Source organism: Phlebotomus papatasi, chromosome 3, assembly GCF_024763615.1.
Source record: "Phlebotomus papatasi isolate M1 chromosome 3, Ppap_2.1, whole genome shotgun sequence".
NCBI classification, from domain to species: domain Eukaryota; kingdom Metazoa; phylum Arthropoda; class Insecta; order Diptera; family Psychodidae; genus Phlebotomus; species Phlebotomus papatasi.
Genome location: NC_077224.1, coordinates 29,655,818 through 29,674,323, shown reverse-complemented (window position 1 = coordinate 29,674,323; position 18,506 = coordinate 29,655,818). Strand labels below are relative to the sequence as shown.

At 33.9% G+C, this 18,506-nt stretch overlaps 1 protein-coding gene across 1 annotated transcript; it reads left to right on the top strand.

Annotated features, from left to right (window-relative positions):
* The first annotated feature begins 7,154 nt into the window (after positions 1 to 7,154).
* LOC129807566 (rab GDP dissociation inhibitor alpha) lies at positions 7,155 to 17,943 on the top strand. The gene is made up of 3 exons (XM_055856935.1): positions 7,155 to 7,724; positions 13,598 to 14,073; positions 16,445 to 17,943. Exons 1-3 carry the CDS (start codon positions 7,331 to 7,333, stop codon positions 16,904 to 16,906), a joined length of 1,332 nt encoding a protein of 443 aa, XP_055712910.1. The 5' UTR covers positions 7,155 to 7,330; the 3' UTR covers positions 16,907 to 17,943.
* Positions 17,944 to 18,506: the final 563 nt, after the last annotated feature.

Genomic DNA, 18,506 nt, shown 5'->3' with positions numbered 1-18,506 from the left:
CCGCTACCCGAACAACTTCGGCTTTCGCCCTCTGCAGGGTGGGTATTACGGAATATAAAGTTGAGTTAAGCTAATGGGGGTTGCCAAAATAAACTATAATGTACTCATAACCTTCAGAACGAACAGAATAATTCCCTAGACACGCTTACGACTTAAGCCGAGACACGGTTTAACGTTATTGTAATTAAAATTATGATTAGATTACATTTCCATTCTTACATACATATTCTAAGTAATCCGTCTCTTAGCTTAGCTGAAAAACGGCTCAGTTAGTAAGAAACTAATGGGAATTTAGTCAAATCATTATTTTGATTATAATTACTAAGCCATCTCTCAGCTTAAGTCGTAAGTGTGTTTAGGGCATAACGGGCACAACCCTACATCCTTCGTGTTTCATAATTAAATTTCATAATTAAATATAAAAAATACATACATATTTATGAGCAATAAAGAAATACTGAGTTCCTTTAAGCCCTTTAACCACTCAGTCAGTGCAAAGAACTATTCTAGAGACCCAAGGCGCAACGCGCCAAATAATCCAGTAATCAGATTTATAGTATTCAGATGTGAGATTTTTTTTTAGAGTTGGCAGATTCATATAAATCATCTTGAGGGCTTCATATAGGAATGATTTTCTACCAAGAAAATGCCTCTAATTTTTTGCTATGCACTAACGTTGTAGTGCAATTTAACTTGCCCTCAAAACACAATTTCTTAGCTCTTTAATTGCTTCAATGGTGTTTTTTCACGCAGTCTCTCTTACCATCAACAATCTTTCCTGCTTCAACCGAACTCACATATAATACCGACCGGAAAAAATAAATATTACACAATGAAGAAATATTTACATACTGCAATTTTCTTCTTTTTTTTTTCTTCCTTTTCACTATGTGAATGTATGTGTTAAAGTTAATAATTAGAGAAAGGTCAGTAGAGTATATAAATTTACTTCTTGTCTGGCGTCCGATGAATGACCAAAGAGATTTCAATTGAAATTCGCGAGGTTTTTACTCTATCACACTACATAAACTCCTATGTATATATTCGTCTTGAGTTTTATTAGATAGTATACTCTACGCTTCATGGAGTTTTCAGGGCAGAATCAATGTAGTAGCGAATTGGCAAATAGAAAGATGTTTTAATAAACTGAATGTCATTATTTCCCTGTTATTGGATAGATTGACGTTGTATTGTATATAATACTTGAGGTTATATTAAATTTTTAGTCTATCATCATCATGATCTTCATCCATTAATTTGTTCGCTTTGTCGTTCATGTGAAATGTTGTTTTTTGTTCATCGTATTCGTATCTTTCTTAAATCCATCAAAAGCGCCCTAAGAAAATTCACCCAAGTGGAGATGCGAGAGAATCTCTCTTATGGTCAATGGCCTTTTGTGTTGTTCAGCTTCACACACAAAACTAGCTCCATTTTGAAGAATATCAACAGAGGCAATCGAGAGTGTGGCTCCTCACAATTACTCCGTCGTCTCTTCATCTTCAATTAACCAAACGTTAGGAAAGCTCCAAAGCCAAAGTATCGCGTGCATGAACACCATACGGGGTTTGTCTTTTGCAAGATTGAAAGGTGTGATAAGATTTCTCTCTCTTTCTTCCAAATTTTCTCCCCCAAATGGTCAGGAATATTGCAGAAAATCAATATATATATATATATTGTATTCAATCACATAAGTTATTGAGCAAAGTAAGTAGTCACCTTCGTCTTTGCGATGAGGTGTGCCCCGGAACGATTTTTTTTTTCTAAACATTATGGCCAGAATGAGCTAATGCCATCAATCGCGAGTGTCTTGACATCCGAATGATGGCCTCATTCACCAATCGATTCGTGGAAAACCGGACTCTCTCACGTTGACGTAATCCCCGGCCCCGGTGTTGGCAATCGCGTTTACTTTTCCATCCCAGAGATTTTTTTTCCCTCTTTATTCCATGTCTCATGTCCACGTATCGCAAAAGTTTCAGAGGTGTATAACTTTCGTCAGAATAACACTTTAGGAGCGAGAGCAAACAAATGATCTTTCACAGACCCAAAGTAAATTGTGTGTGGATGAATTCATGGTCGTCTCTCGATAGTACCACATGAGATCCCACCCTACACGCACATAACATATTGTTTTTCTCCTTACTCACGCTCCCAATCACTATAAATGATAAGAAAAGTTTGAGATGATGGAAAAATGATCCTAACATTATAAGAGATGGGAATCGTGCGATTTTCAAAACACTTTCACTTGTGTGATGCGCACATTTGAATTCAATTAGTTTCACTTTCAATTCAATTCATTTTTTTTTTATCTCTCTCCCACCTCACACCATCCACTTTGCACCCGCTCAGCCACTAACCGCATCCAAAACGCAACCGTCTCTTCGGTAGCAAACACTATTGGAGCATGAAGTGTAGCAATAGGCACCTAGCGCGCCTAGAAATTATCTAGTACACATAAAGCCAATCATTCTTTTCCGAAGTAATATCAAGCTGTGTTTTCTTCAATTGATTCTTTTCTTCTATTTAGTAATCAAGACACACCCTGAGACTGTCAATATGTTTAAATGATCAACTTAATGACATATTCGACTTTTGATGAACATGACTGACTTTCTATTGAAGTTTAAAAACTGTGTTTAGTATAATAATATAATTCAGTAGCTGAAGAAACATATAAGGGTCTAAATAGACTCAAGCTGATCCTCGAGAATATTTAGCCTGTAAAATTTGACAGTACAGGATTAGGTAAAGGAAATTTATGCAAAGAACTTCTAATCGATGATTCTAAGCCCCCAGTGTATGACAGTTTGGGATAAATCTTTACTGTCAAATTTTACAAGCTAAATATTTTCGAGGATCAGCCTGAGTCTATTTGGGCCCTAAGCTAAGAATTAAGTTTGAAAAATCATCTGAGTATAATACTAAAGATCAGCCAAATTAGAAAACGAAAAAAAACTGATAAGCCTAAATAAGCTTATACAGATGAGATTCTTAATGTTGTAGAGCGTGCGGCCTATTCGACACATGTCAACCCTCGTCGACGGCTGCAACCCACCAATGGCACCAATCCCAATTCCTTATTCCTTTAACACGCCCAACCCCTACCATCCCAAGTCACAAGGCGGGTGCTGAAGGTTGCTATATGGTGCTCTTGTTGCTTATGGCAATTATTAACATCAGTACTTTAGTGAGTGAGCATCAGTCGCCGTGGACAGTTCACTCTCAAGAAGTTAAAATAAGGGTGGCAACCTCACTTCCCCATTTTCCCTCTATAAGTTTTTAATTCTATTTAGGTGAGCCCCGTCTTGGCTTACAATGTGGAGTCAACTGTCAATGCCAGCTTATATGATTTTCAGCAGAACTTTAAAAATGTAATAGAGAAAGATTCAGGCAAAATTGTTCAAAATCAAAATAAATCACAATAATCTGGAATTAGGATGAACCGATGAACCGACAGAAAAATTCTACATAGTGGAATGTTGGCATGATTCGCACAGAGTGAACCTTCAAACAACGCAAATTTTCTTTTTGTTTACAAAGAGCTAGTTCGTGATTTTTTAGCCATAAGATAGATAATTATTAAGCTCATGAGACGGGATGAGAAATGGTAAGTCAGCTCTTTGCAAAGAGAAAATTCACATCGTTTGAAGGTTCACTCTGTGCGAACCATGCCTACATTCCCCTATAATTTTTGGATGAAACGTAGACCTAAATGTGCTCTACATGCTAAAGTATAGTAATCAAAATTAGCTGACCAGGAATCGAAATGTGAGTACAAATTTTATAGAAATTAGTTTTGTGATATTAGTGTCACTAGCATTGGTTTTATGAACATCAGATGTTGTAGAAACTTGTAGCATATTTGGTGAAACCTTTCTTTAGCACCATAGTTCATCAAATTTAGTCAAATTGAAGATTTGTGTTATGATTTTTTAAATCTCATTAAACGAAATTTAACCCCCTGTATCTTCGGTTATATTGAAACCAACACTAACTTTATGTTAATATATTAGCTTAATTACATTATTTTGCCTAGGGTAAATTTTTTTTAGGCCGAACACTTAAAAAACAGCTTAAATTTAAATTTATTTGTATTCTGAAGTGCCTTTCATAATCTGAATTTCGGTGTATCCGATTTTCAATGTTCTTCGATTTTTATGAAATTAATCTACTTAATAACCAGGATTTTGAGTCAAAAATAACACGTATATAGTAAGGTGAGATAACTGGATCATTTTCCGAAGAGTGCTACTTAAACGCTTGTTTTTGGACTGAGGAAATTCTTTTTTACTTCTTCTAAATTCATAGAATTATTCACTGTTTCATTCAGAAACATAATTTTAAAAAAATATCAAAAATATTAAAGAAAATTTATAAAATAATGATAATACTGAAATAAGTCAACATGCACTAACTGGGTCGCCTTTTCGCTAATTCACTTTTAATTAAACCTTTGGATTTAAAGTACTTTTTTCACAAGGAAAAAACAATAAATGTTTTCAATCAACTAGCTGTCATTAACGAAAATATCACTGCTAGAAAATTTTTAGTGAAGAACCCACCTGGCACAAGATTGAAATGAGTCGATTACACTCACTTATTTAATGGATAAAAATATTATTATTGCTTTTTCTCAAACTTGAATAGTTATATTATGTTACTGTAGTGACTATATTACGGAAATAAAAATAAAAATATTATTTTAAGTGGATTAGTCATAAACGATCCAGATAGCGAAGCGCCCGGATTAGCAAACTTGACTGTAAGTGAGGGAATTATTATTGAAAAGCTACCAAATAAACTTTTAGTCTATCAAATTTAAATGAATTGTTGAAGACTCAACATACGTATAATAAAATTTAATCATTTAATTCAGATTGATGTTATAGGGGCCGAAGTATTTTTTAAAACAAGTTTTGAGTTATTGAAAAGAATTTGAAAATAAAAAAGCGAAAATTGATCAAGTGCCCAAAGAGATCCAAATGATAATTATAAGATTGAGGCTGATCTTCGAGATTATTTAGCCTGTAAGATAAGACAATAAAGACTTTTCCTAAACTGTCATACACTGAAAGCTTAGGATCATCGATTAGAGGTCCATTACATATAATATCCTTTACCTAATACTTTACTGACAAATTTTACACACCGGCTTTATACTCCCGAAGATCATTCTGAGTCTACGTGTGCCCTACTATCACTATGATCACTATCATTTGGCATCTTTGCCATTGCCGGACCTTACCCGTAAACGATAAGTTGGTATCTTTTATCTCTCTTTTTCTGAATTATTATTTATATATTTGCAAAGAACACCCTCTCGACCGGGAACCCCTAATTCATTTTGTCAAAATGTTGAAATGTTTTTAATGTATCTAATAAAATTATGTTCTTTCTGTAATATACCTATAAATTTCATATTCCAAATGCTCTAGAATAGAGTGTCAATTGTGTCCTGACACGAATTCTTAAAATGTCAATAGATGTTCCTTTCACTCTACCTGTATTTCACTTTTTTTGCCTTAGCGATCTTAACGGTTTTGTTTGCAAATTATCTACCTACGCGTTAGAACCACGCTTTTAGAACCAAGCTTTTCGTAAGTAAATAGGTGGACCTTACTTATGCCCTATATACACTTACGACTTAACTTAATTATCATCAAAATAATGATTAGACTAATTTCCCATCAGTTTATCACTAAGTATGCCGTTTCTCAGCTTGAGCTGAGAGAGCTCAATCAGAAACATATGAAAATGTCATCTAATCATTATTTTGATTATAATTATGTTAAGCCGTCTCTCGGCTGAAGTCGTAAGTGTGTCCAGTACATTATATAGATCTAAAGAAGTTGGAATTTCTCGAAGCTTTAACATGTCAAGTCATAAAACCAATTTTGAGCAGAAAAACTCTGCTTTACTTTTTTCGGACAATAATTATTTGAAAATATTCTCCAAAATTATCACAATTTTGTAAAATTATGTTTTGCAATAACTTTGCATTTTCTCCTTCATGAATTGGCCAAATTTAAAAAGTTGAACCCAAAATATGATATTTTTCAACTCAGGTAAAAGTTTTCGTTGAAATCGTTTTATGACTTTTATCTCTAAGTATTTATATATTAATGTAATAAATTTTACTTAAGATAACTTGGAACCGGTCAAAGTAAATGATACTAAATATAATTGCTTCCTGTTTTTCTGAAACTTTTCGTCGTTTAGTATTTCTTGGAAAACCACTTACTTTCAAAAGGTTTCGAAAGGCTATCGATGATACCGCATAAAAGGTTAAAATAGAATAAACCAAAAATTATACTCTTAAAACTTTTGAGTGTTGGGAATCTGCAAACGTCTTTTCGTTTAGGTCAATCTCTCAGCCGGATAAACAAACTGACCCACATTCATCACCGTTTTCGACACTCTCTCGCCACCATTCATGAACGGAAATTTCCGTGCTTGTCGAGGTGCATTCATTTGTGGGCGAGAAAGGGCGCACTCCCCGAGAATCTTCCCACAAGTCTCAGTTTTTTTTTTGTCTATCGGATTGTGTGTGAATATTGTGAGAATGTGCGGGGAAAGGAGTCCATTGAACGAACTGTAAATTTTAAAAATAGCCTCTCTGCCAATCTAATGTGAAAATCTAAGTAAGCTCCAATTCTTCCAACCGAGCAATCGGGATGAAGGCCCCCAATGACATGGTTATCTTGCTGACGTGACGTCTTTTTTGGAAATTGTCGCGTGGACTTGCGAGGAACTTAGCTTCGTGGCGAAGTCTATTCCCCTTTTTTATCTTCTGATGGGGCCATTGATGCCACTTGAATTACCTGTCTCTCAATCATACGAAGCAATCCATGAAGATTCTTCTGCAAATATATGCCACAATAATCCAATTTTCACACAATTGACACTTTCCTGTTGACGAAATTCTTAGCACATCCACAATATTGTTCACACGTAGGATTATCAAGTCACTTTGGTTGCTCACTGGCACTGAGAAAGTCGTTTTTTGTCTCAAAAGGCATTTGATAGAAAAATAAATAACTGATCCCACTGAACTCGTCTTGCAAACTGAGCTTTCCTCTCTGATTCGAGAGAGAGAAAATAACAATTCAGCGAGCATGGCGGTTCTCAGCGTATGCTGCAAACTTCACGTTGAGTGCTGGCACACTGTCCCAAAAGTTCTTTTTTAGAAGGCTAAAAGAAAAAGAAGAAGAAGGGAAATTTCGTGGACATTTTGAGAAGTGTAGCACTCGGTGCGGAAAAAAAGTTTTGAGAAAAAACTATTTTTTGTGAATATCCAGTGGTAAAAAAAGAGCAGTGACTAGCAAAAATGGATGAGGAGTACGATGCAATTGTCCTGGGGACGGGTCTTAAGGAATGCATTCTGAGTGGAATGCTTTCTGTGTCGGGCAAAAAAGTCCTCCACATCGACCGCAATAAATACTATGGTGGCGAGAGTGCCTCCATTACGCCGTTGGAAGAGCTGTTCCAGCGATTCAATGTCGACGCCCCGGGCGACAGATATGGTCGCGGACGAGACTGGAACGTGGACCTCATCCCTAAGTTCCTCATGGCAAATGGGTTGCTTGTGAAGCTGCTCATCCACACGGGCGTGACCCGATACCTTGAGTTTAAGTCCGTTGAGGGCAGTTACGTGTACAAGGGGGGCAAGATCAGCAAGGTTCCTGTAGATCAGAAGGAGGCCCTTGCATCTGATCTTATGGGTAAGATATCACTGTCCTAGAAAATCCACTCACGGACCCTCCCTTTTTGACCTCAATTTCCCCGAGTCACGACGACCAATTTAAATTCAGTCATGGAAAATCCCATGTCAAGATTCTCCTGTCACCGGATATGAGTATCTCTGGAAGTACCCGAAAGGATTGGTAGTAATGAGAGTATGATTCAGTTAAATGAAATTCGTGGCACTTCCATTGACGCAGTACGCATTAAAATAGACCAAATGGAACATTATTATGGAGAAGGTATTGATGAAAGGCTCAATGCAGAGGCACATTTGCTATCTGCTCGCATTCTATGACTTCTTATCTTCAATATTAAACATATAAAAATGTAGATTTCTCGTTATTGGAAAAATTTCAAAATTATGAAATATTGCATTAAGAAAACTCAGCTTTACGATTGCAAAATACTTTCAAAGTGACTTATCTTAAAAAATTAATCAATTTCGACAGGCTTATTATCTCCTTTTAGTAAGACAAGACACATTCTGGGAGTGCGCAAAATTTAAGTTCACTCTTGATCGAACACGGAGAGAAGAGTATTCTATGCATTTGTTTTTTCTCAATATTTCCTAATTATTATAAAATAATCATCTTTTTTTTTATTATGAATTTGCAAAATACTAAAGCTGTTGACAAGAGAAATTATCTATGGGGATAATTTCCTATAGGGGGACAAGGAAAATCTATATGAGTAACTCGTTGTAATCGCTTTTCATATCAAAAAAGCATTTTGATTATCTTGGATTGAAACCTTTATTATGAACATTGAATACAGATTTTTTTTAAAATAAATCAGCCAGGTTTAACGGCGTTATCACACTTGCACATTAAAATTTTAATGTGATTCACATTAATTGTCGCTTGTGAGCGTCCAAATATGCTATTTGTGTCTTTGAGTCACTTAATATTTGGGGTTTTTCTATTTATTGATAAAGAAGTGGACTTGGCCTGCAAAAATAAGTTTAAATTTACCTAAAGCATAAATATTTTTCACATTAAAAAATTAAAGAGAAAATCGCATTAATTTTTCGCATTAATGCTATAAATCAATTTATATCAAATTTTTCGGGCCAAGTCTACCTTTTTATCAACAAATAGATCAAATTTTGAATATAAAATGATTCAAACACACAAATTACACATTTGGACTCTCACCAGCGACAATTAATGTGAATCATATTAAAATTTTAATGTGCAAGTGTGATAACACAGTAAGGATTATGATCTTTAACATAAATAAATAAATAAATCGCTTCGATAGCCTAAGTAATGTCATGGAACACCCTAAAAAAAAAACCATCAACAATAAACTTTTGAGATAAAGTGAAATATCATTGGTTGGATTAGGAACTGAACTATCTGTATCTCCTTTGTACCTGAATTTCTTTTAAACGTAATGATGCTTCGCTTATATGTCCATTATTTCCTTCCCAATTCAAGAAATGCTATTAGGATTATTGTCTTTACTCCAATTCAAGTTTGAAAAAGTTTTTAGTATACTTTAAGTTTAAGTGGATATATAAACGTTAATTGACTTTTCATGTCAAGCCTAATGTCAAGCCTTATACGGGCTTCAGACCTGCGGATAAAGCTCATAGCTCAAAGTTAACTTCTACCACTTGCAATAGACAGAAGATACATATTTGGGAACATTTTGACTCACTAGTCGTTAAATAAGTTCAATTATTTCAATGTTTCTGTTTGGCATTTAGCAGTTGATGATTTTCCTGAATGAGGTTAAACCTCAAGTTTAAGACCAACTTATTCATAGACCTATCAAAAGTTCGTAGTTGAAAAACATAATATATTCTCAAAATGAGCAGTATAATATTAATTAAAAATAAAAAATAAAATAAGATTTCTATCATATCCGTGTGCAAAATATTAAAAGGATTTCTATAAATAACAATTAATTGCTATTTTTGTATTCTGTTTCGCATGTTTCAAAGATGTTATAGAGTTAGCTGAGATTTTTTTTTAAATCTCAGCTTTTGGGGGTGCACGGTGAAATCGGACCTCAGCAGATAATGCCCAAAATTTTGAATCTCAATATCAATTTTTGTGACCAGCCTAGAGAGTATAAAGGCTTCTGGAGAGAAAACGGAGTGAGATATCGAAAAGCGGTTTTCGGGAAACGTTAAATGTCAATGGGTGGCTAGAAGTTAGTGATGTAAGATCAACTCCTCCTCCCCCCAAACCCCCTTGCGCCATTTTGCAGCAATCCCCAAATTTTATTTTCTAGATAAGTCAACCCCTTTGGCATCGATTTATCTTAAATTGTAGTATATTATGCCTAAAACCTTAAATGGATTAAAAATAAACTTAAGCCCCCTGGCTCGAATTACAAGGGGTCAAAAATCTTATTTTAAAATAGCCATAGCTGGGGTTTCTTATTGCCAGAATTCGGTCATATTGAGTGATACGAAAGTTTCTTGTTAAATGCTGCAACTCTTCTGAACACCCTAGCTTCTTCTGATTTAATCGATCAAAATCGACTTTCAAAAAATCGATGTTGAATATATCGAAAAATAAAAAAAAAGTTTTTCTATTAAATTTTAGTATGTTGTTAAGGTTGAGACCTTTCCAACGATGAGTCGCACTCCTCTCTCGACGTTCCCTGACTAGAGCTACAATGAGCTGTTTACGAAGCGATTTCTACGAAATTTTAGTCTATTGTATCTAATTGAGACCTTTCTAAAGACAAGTCACATCCTTCCATATTCCACACCAGTGTACTTTGACTTTTACTACATCGAAATTGACCGGATTCTACGTCTAATGTTTATTTACCGACTTCAATGCTCTATATTTTTTTTATTTTGTTGGCCTTCTGTATTCAAACTATTTAAAACCAGTGATAAGCCTAGATCAGCTTATAGAGGTGTGATTCCTTCGTTGCAAATTCGAATTGTGGCAAACTTGAAAGATTTTTATACATAAATAATGCAAATTTCGTTTAAATTGTGGAGAAAATTGCGAAAATCCACGATTGCGAAAATCGATCGCGAAAAATTTCGAAAATCCGCGAAAAAATATACACCCCGTGAAAATCCACGAGAAAAATCGCACCTCGCTAAAATCCGCAAAAAAAATTCGCGCCCCGCGAAAGTCCGTGAAAAAATACGCAACCCGCGAAAAAAATCGCGACTCGCGAAGATCGACGAAAAAATCGCGGATCGCGAATTGTATATGTCATCTTACAAATCTTCGAATATAGGCTCACTATGTAGAGAGAGAGAGAGAGAGAGAAAGGGAGAGTGATAGAGTGCTATATACAGTAGACTCGCAAATTCGGCTCTTTTAAGATCGGGCTACTTTTTAATTCGGGCGACAGTTAAATTTGAAAAAAGTTTGTTTTCATTTTTCAAGTTTGATTATGATTATCAAATGAATCAAATATGCTCAAATTTGCCATAATTTGTCTTAGTTCTCATATGTTTTTGCATTGTTAAGAGATTTTCATGCAATTTACGTTATATATGAGTGTGTAAACTCAATATCTATATGCACATGAATAAAAAATCGTTGCATTTCAAAAACTTTGTCGCCCGAATTTCTGTCTAATTCAGCTGACATTTCGGTCCCATATGCCCGAATTTGAGAGAGTCTACTGTATATGGGAAAAGCTTGTCCGACGCCGCTTCTCCGCTTTTTTTCCGCCTGACGCAATTAGCAAGTTTTCTTAAAATTGAAATCTTTACCGTGTAAACAGACGGAATTTCCACGGGAATTCCCACGAGCAAATGGTAAATTTGCTATACAAGCGCCCTCTGCAAAAGTGCACGAAACTGCCCGAATGTCTTGAAATATTTTGAATTTCAAATGGAAATTTTCCGTTGGAGGGTGAAATATTCAATTTTCTAAAATGGAAAAAAGCTATTTCGCTCGAGATAGCTTTTTGCTTCCGGAGAATTCCGAAAATTTAATTTGGAGTGTTTTTAAGCAAATAATATATGAAAAAACATGTAAAATCTCCTGTAGTGATCAAAACATTGATTTTAAAAGCAAATTTGAAATCGAATAATAATACTATAATAATTTTGAAAGGATTAGTGTTTCTGGATTAAATTAAATATTCATCAATAACATTTCAGAAGAGGTTTAAATGATTGGAAAGGCAGATTCAAAATTTATCTTTTTCAATAAATCCCATTATTAAAAAATGTAAAGAATATAATAATGTAGATAAGGAAATACAAAGAATAGTAAGAACTATCGAAGTTCACTGATGAAAATTATAGCCAGAAACCATATAAACTGCCTTTTCGGATATAAAATATTACTTCAATATTTTTTATTGTTTACTTTTTTTTGGAAATAAAATTTTAAAATATTTTACAATCTTCTTGTTTTTTAAAACAATTTGTATTCAATTATTATACAATTAACTAATTTTTGTAAACATCTCTGTTCCGAATGAATTGACTGCTTGGTCACCCAGGGACACTTTATACATTTTCTTCTAACACTTTATAAAATTTTAAATTATCAGCACTACAATTAAACGAAAATTAATCAATAGGTCCTATCAGCAAAGATATCCAAAGCCTGTCGTTGATTTATCCACTTTAATTGGGGGTTTTTGACAAGATATTTACGCTATAACAACGTTTCTAATCATTTCTCGAGAAATTTTAAAAGATTTTCCATGAAATGTATTAATAGATAATATTACTAATATCCTTGTGGTATAATAAAGCCACTTTAATAAAATAAAGTACGTAAAATATCTTCTAAATACACATTCCGTTATTTATATTCGGAAAAAAACAAAATTTGAAATTCAAATCTTCGGAGCATTTTTGTGTTGCGCTTGAAGTCCACCAGAGGCGCATAGAGCGGATGGTAAAAATTTGACAGTTCAATATGGGAATTTCCATCCGGAATTCCCATCCGGAGTGGAAAATCTCATGGGAATTCCCGTGGGAATTCCGTCTGTTTACACGGTTAAAGTGAAATATCTCGAGAACTGTTCGATGAATGTCTTAATTTTTTTTTTTAAATTGGTCTAAATTTTCTGGACTACAACATAAACATAAAAATTCAAAATCGCATGGTTAGATTTTGAGATAAACTACAAAACGTGATTTTTAACCGGTTTAGAACCGGGTTTAAAAAAAATTATGAAGATATCTCTATCCAAGAGATATTGCGTACTACGGACAGCTGCACGGCCGGCCGGACGGCAGCCGGACCCGAAATTGCCGGCTTATGATTTTCGGCATCAGGGATGTTCAAAACATATACCCTGTGAATTTCAGCTCAATCGGAGCACTTTGAGAAAATCCGAAGATTACAATAAGTGTGATTAGAAGGAATCACACCTAATAAAAAATGGTCAGTGATAAGCCAAATAAGCTTAAGGTAGTTAAGAGTCTATACAGGAAATGCGGAATGCATGAAAATTCGATCGTGAGTTGAATTTTAGGGGTAAAGAATCACGCTGTTTAAAATAATTCTAAGATTGACAATCAATGAATTCTTTTCCAAAACACAATAGTTGTGACATTTTTGTCAGAATAACGTATTATTCTATATCAAAGTCCACGTGTGTAGATTTGCAAAAGAAGATTGGCAAAAAAAGTTTTGAGTATAACACCATGTTACAGAAAAAAAAGTTTGCGAAAATCTTAAATACAAGTGAAATAAAAGAAAAAGACATTATAGCGAATTAGAAATGGTTTTTCTAGTGATCTCTTTGTCCATCATCATAGAGATCAGACAATAAAACGTGGTGTAGAAAAGAAATGAGTGCTTGCTCTCTTATCGGTTGAGTGAACATAGAGCAAAGAATTATCATGGAAATTGCACAAAATATTTCTAATTAAAAATTTTTTTTTGGGGGTACTTAGGGATGTTCGAGAAGAGACGTTTCCGTAATTTCCTGGTGTACATCCAGGATTTCCGGGAGGATGATCCGAAGACATGGAAGGATTTTGATCCAAACACCATGTCAGCTCAGGCACTCTATGACAAATTTGGCTTGGATAAGAATACTCAGGACTTTACTGGACATGCCTTAGCACTGTACCGAGATGACGACTATCTTATGGAGCCGGCACTCAATACCATTCGTCGTATAAAGTTGTATTCGGACTCGCTGGCTCGTTACGGCAAGTCTCCCTATCTCTATCCCATGTACGGTCTTGGGGAACTGCCTCAGGGATTTGCCCGGTTGTCTGCAATCTACGGGGGCACCTATATGTTGGATAAGCCCATTGATGAGATTGTCCTTGATGACAGCGGAAAAGTTGTAGGAGTGCGCTCTGGAACTGAGGTGGCTCGCTGCAAGCAAGTTTATTGTGATCCTAGCTACTTTCCACAGAAGGTAAGTCATCAAATATCATCGCATTGCGTACACTAATATTTTAACCATTTCTTCTTGCAAAATTTCAAACAGTATTTACTGATATCTTACTGAGTAAATATTTATAAAATTCTACGATATTTATGATCACTATTCTGTGTTTGTGCAAGGAAAGCCATGTTAATTTCATTTCAACGGTAAACCAATGGTAAAAATCACAATAACATGAGAAAAAACATATTAATCAGTTTTAGATAAAAATAACTTGAATCGCTTATCATGTTTACTATCATAATATTTATTGTTAGAAAATTGAAACTTATTTATCTCAAAGCTTCCGCAGCTTTATTTTCGAAGTATTTTGAAGCGATCTATGTGCACATATGCAAGTGATTTACTAAAAAAAAAAGCTCTATTTTGATGCGTTTTTTACAATAAGGCTATTAAAAAATTACTTTAGCAAAGGAGAATGGTGAAATAGACATTGGTATAGGTGACAACTTTGGTTCTGGGACCTCTATAGGACCAATGTTCTAAACCAGAAATAAGAATAAGTTAATTATATACACTGAGAGAAATCCGAAAAAGTTAAAATAAGATTCCGGAAATGTTAATTTTACCCTGCAGTATTGATCCAAAATCGGTGTAAATATTACCCCTTTTTAGGTGTATTAGGGGTTAAATGTACCCTTTTTCATGTTAATTTTACCCTTAATAAGGTGTAAAATTAACATTAAAAAATTTTGATATATTTTTACACCTAAAAAGTGTTAAAGTTATGAGGAAAAAATGTTAATCGCACCCTCTTTTTTTTCTCAGTGAGGTATTGATATAAGATTAAAAAATTTCCAGGAGTTGGGATTCCTTGTAAAAAAAAACAGCCTTATCCTTTCGAAAAATTAATCGCTGCTTTGACAATGAATTATGCAAGAATGGCTGGAGGAATCTTGATGAAATTCTGTAGAGCATTAGTGTATCACCAGTATAACTTAAACCTTTTAACCATTCATACCACCCCACCCCCCATTTGATCTTATAACTTCTTTTGCTTTGCAATACAAAAAAAATTGTTCTTCAAAATTTTAAAGTTTTATAATTTGGTTCCGTGTGCTTAAAAACAAATTTTGTACTGTATTTATCAAGAAAAAAGCCATGTCCAACTTGTACCGGCGAATTCTCCAACTTGTAACACTATGTCCAACTTGTATCACTTTATCTTACTAATAGAAAATAGTTAGAAGCAAATATAGGGTAAGTGTGCCAAATTTCGGCATAGTTGCATGCAAGCGCCAAAATCTCAAGTTTGAAATGTAAAATATTTTAAATACAAAATGATTTTTTTATTCTTTCTTCTGTAAGAGTGTTGCTTGGAACCTTGTAAAGAGTTTACCGTCTTTATTTACTCTAAAATTATTCTTAGTACATTTTAAAATGAATAAAAATATAGACATAGCTTTGGTTCCCTATTTCGGCCACCTTCATTCTCATAGTTCCTTGCCCTTTAGGAATTCTTCCAATGCCTTTTTCACGTCATCTCGTTTGTCGAAGCTACATTTTTTGTTATTCTTTTGCATTGTATAATATCTAGAGTACAAAAAATCTAAAAGTTCATGGAAATTCGAGGAACAAAAAAGGTGGCCGAAATTGCAAGCTATGGCCGGAATTTGACACACTAACCCTTTCTCTTAACCCGTTTTGAAAATTTTGAAGAATGTTTCTTTGAAAATCAGTTGTTATTATATTAATTATCCAATTTTAGGCAAGTTTTGAAGAAATCTATGAAGAGGTTTGAATGGTCACTAAATTATAAAATATATTACTCTCTTGGTTGAGTTTAAAGGTTTAAACCGAACAATAAAAAATTATAAAGTGAAAAAACTGCGAAATACTCAAAAACTCAGAAAAATGAAATGGGTACAGCATTCTGTAAAGCTTGAATGCCTTTTTCTCATTTTTTTCATTTGCAGCAGATTTTATAAAATGTTATTTTGCTTAGTAATGATGATTGGAATTTTTCAAGTGTTGTATTATTTCTGGAATGCAAATTCCATAACTCCAAGTTTTATTCTATTCTCCTGAGAGCTTGGCGTGATATTTTCTTTCATTAGAACTTTCTTATTATATTTTATGCATAAAGAAGATTAAAAAAAAATATTGAAACCTGTTTAATATAATAATGTTCAAATCCGAATTAAAAGTTGATAATCTAGTATTTTTTTTCTGTCTTAAAAAAAATAAATAAATTTATAAATAAAATAAAATAAAATTAAAATTTGTCCCTGAACTTTTTAGTGGACCTGTAATGTCAATGCGGAAAATTTAATTAAAAATATTTAATTGCTTAAAAAAAAAGAAAACATGATAACATGTATTTTATTTTATTATTTTGCAGACTCATAAGAAAGGCCAAGTCATTCGATGCATTTGTCTGCTGGATCATCCAATTGCCAATACGAAAGATGCTCTTTCGACCCAAATTATCATTCCTCAGAAGCAGGTGGGACGCAATTCGGACATTTATGTGTCACTGATTAGTTACACGCACCAAGTGGCTGCCAAGGGATGGTTCATTGCCATGGTGTCTACCACGGTTGAAAGTGACAATCCTGAGGCTGAGATTAAGCCGGGCCTGGATCTCCTTGGACCCATTACGCAGAAGTTTGTGTCAATTTCCGATTATTTGGAGGCTACGGACAAAGGTCTTGCGTCTCAGATCTTCATATCAGAGTCCTACGATGCGACTACTCACTTTGAGACCACTTGCCTAGATGTGCTGGACATTTTCAAACGTGGTACAGGTGAGGAGTTTGATTTTTCGAAAATTAAGCACGAATTGGGTGATGAGGAGCAGTAAATGCTATTGCAGTTGAATGAAAGATTAGATGTCAGTGGGAAAAAATAGCTATACACATTTATTTTTCCTTTTTTTATATTCTTCAATTATACATTTATCTACATGAAGAAGAAAAGAAAATCATCAAGAACAAAGTCATAATTATACATAAAACTGCACACACATTTGCAGAATTTTTAGAAACATGAGAATTATATATGAAAAAGAAAAAAAATGAAATTTATACATAAAAAAAACAATTGATCCAATTTATTAGCTGAGAGCCCTTCACACATGCGCGCATTCTTTTACCAGTTTACATCGAAATGTAATGTTTTTAAAAGTAGCATTTATAGGGGAGAAAGAAGAAAAAAAAGCAGCCCTTATTGTGGAAACTACAACAAAAAGAAATCCCTAATAGAATTTATTCATAATTAAACAATACGTACACCGCGAGCTAAAATTCATGCGACTAGCAGCCCAAATCACACACAATATATCAGAGTGTAGCTAAAAAAAATTATTAAAAAAAAATATTTTATTAAAATAATAAAAATATTTGTATTATCCAATTATTTCCTTTAAGCATAAATTCAACTAAACATTCTTTCTGCTTCTCTAATGTGCCCAAAAATTTTAGAGAAGAGCCAAGAATCTTATTTCTCAATCATTTCCATATGATTACTTTTTCCACTTTTTCTCTATTAAAATTAATTTCATATTATGTAGTTGTGGGCAAAAAAAAAGGTTTTAATAGAAAAGTAATTAAGAAAAAAAGATCCCTCTTGCTGTTATAATGAGAAAAGAAAATATTAGAAAATAAAATGTTATTCAAAAAAATAAAGAAAAAAGCGTCGGGATATTGCAGAGAATTTTCATGGATGAAAAACAAAATTATCTATGTAATATTGAAAGAAATAAAAGAATAAATTGAAGGATAAAAAATTGAGAATTTGCTTTAGAGTTGTAAGATGATTTCGATGTAATTGCATGCTAAAATTAAGAAAATGTATTGATATGAATATAATTGATAAATAAAAAAAAACCTGAGAAAAAAATGTTTTATCTTTTGGGAATTACTGCATTACGTATAATTCGATTTATAATATTTTATTTCACAAGTTGTATCGTCATGCATTTTAGCAAATTTAAATTTTCTTAAATCAACGATATCATGCTTCCAAATATAGGTATTTTGCCTTCATAAATTGGATTATTCCCAGAAGGATGAATAAAAAAGTGGGCGTCTGATTGAACCGTGAGCGGCGGCCGGAAAAACTGTGCCGGTCTCGAGATAAAAAAATCGTCAAATCTGCACTATTTTGCTGATAAATCCACAGATCGGCAAAATTTGGCCAGAAATCGACCAATTCGACCGACTTAGCGAAAATCGGCAGATTGAAATGTACGCTCTTATGAAATAGTGTGCGTTGAATAATTTAAAACCCAAAGTTGCATTTTATTAGCAGTGATTCCTTCTAATCACACCTTATTGTAATCTTCAGATTTTCTCAAAGTGCTCCGATCGAGCTGAAATTCACAGGGTATATGTTTTGAACATCCCTGATGCCGAAAATCATAAGCCGGCAATTTCGGGTCCGGCTTCCGTCCGGCCGTCCGT

What these genes read in the sequence shown, in the direction of transcription:
- LOC129807566 (XM_055856935.1), top strand. Translation starts at nt 7,331, where the DNA reads ATGGATGAGGAGTACGATGCAATTGTCCTGGGGACGGGTCTTAAGGAA. An exon ending in CCTTGCATCTGATCTTATGG is followed by an intron (nt 7,725 to 13,597) that starts GTAAGATATCAC and finishes GGGGGTACTTAG; the next exon opens with GGATGTTCGAGAAGAGACGT. An exon ending in CTAGCTACTTTCCACAGAAG is followed by an intron (nt 14,074 to 16,444) that starts GTAAGTCATCAA and finishes ATTATTTTGCAG; the next exon opens with ACTCATAAGAAAGGCCAAGT.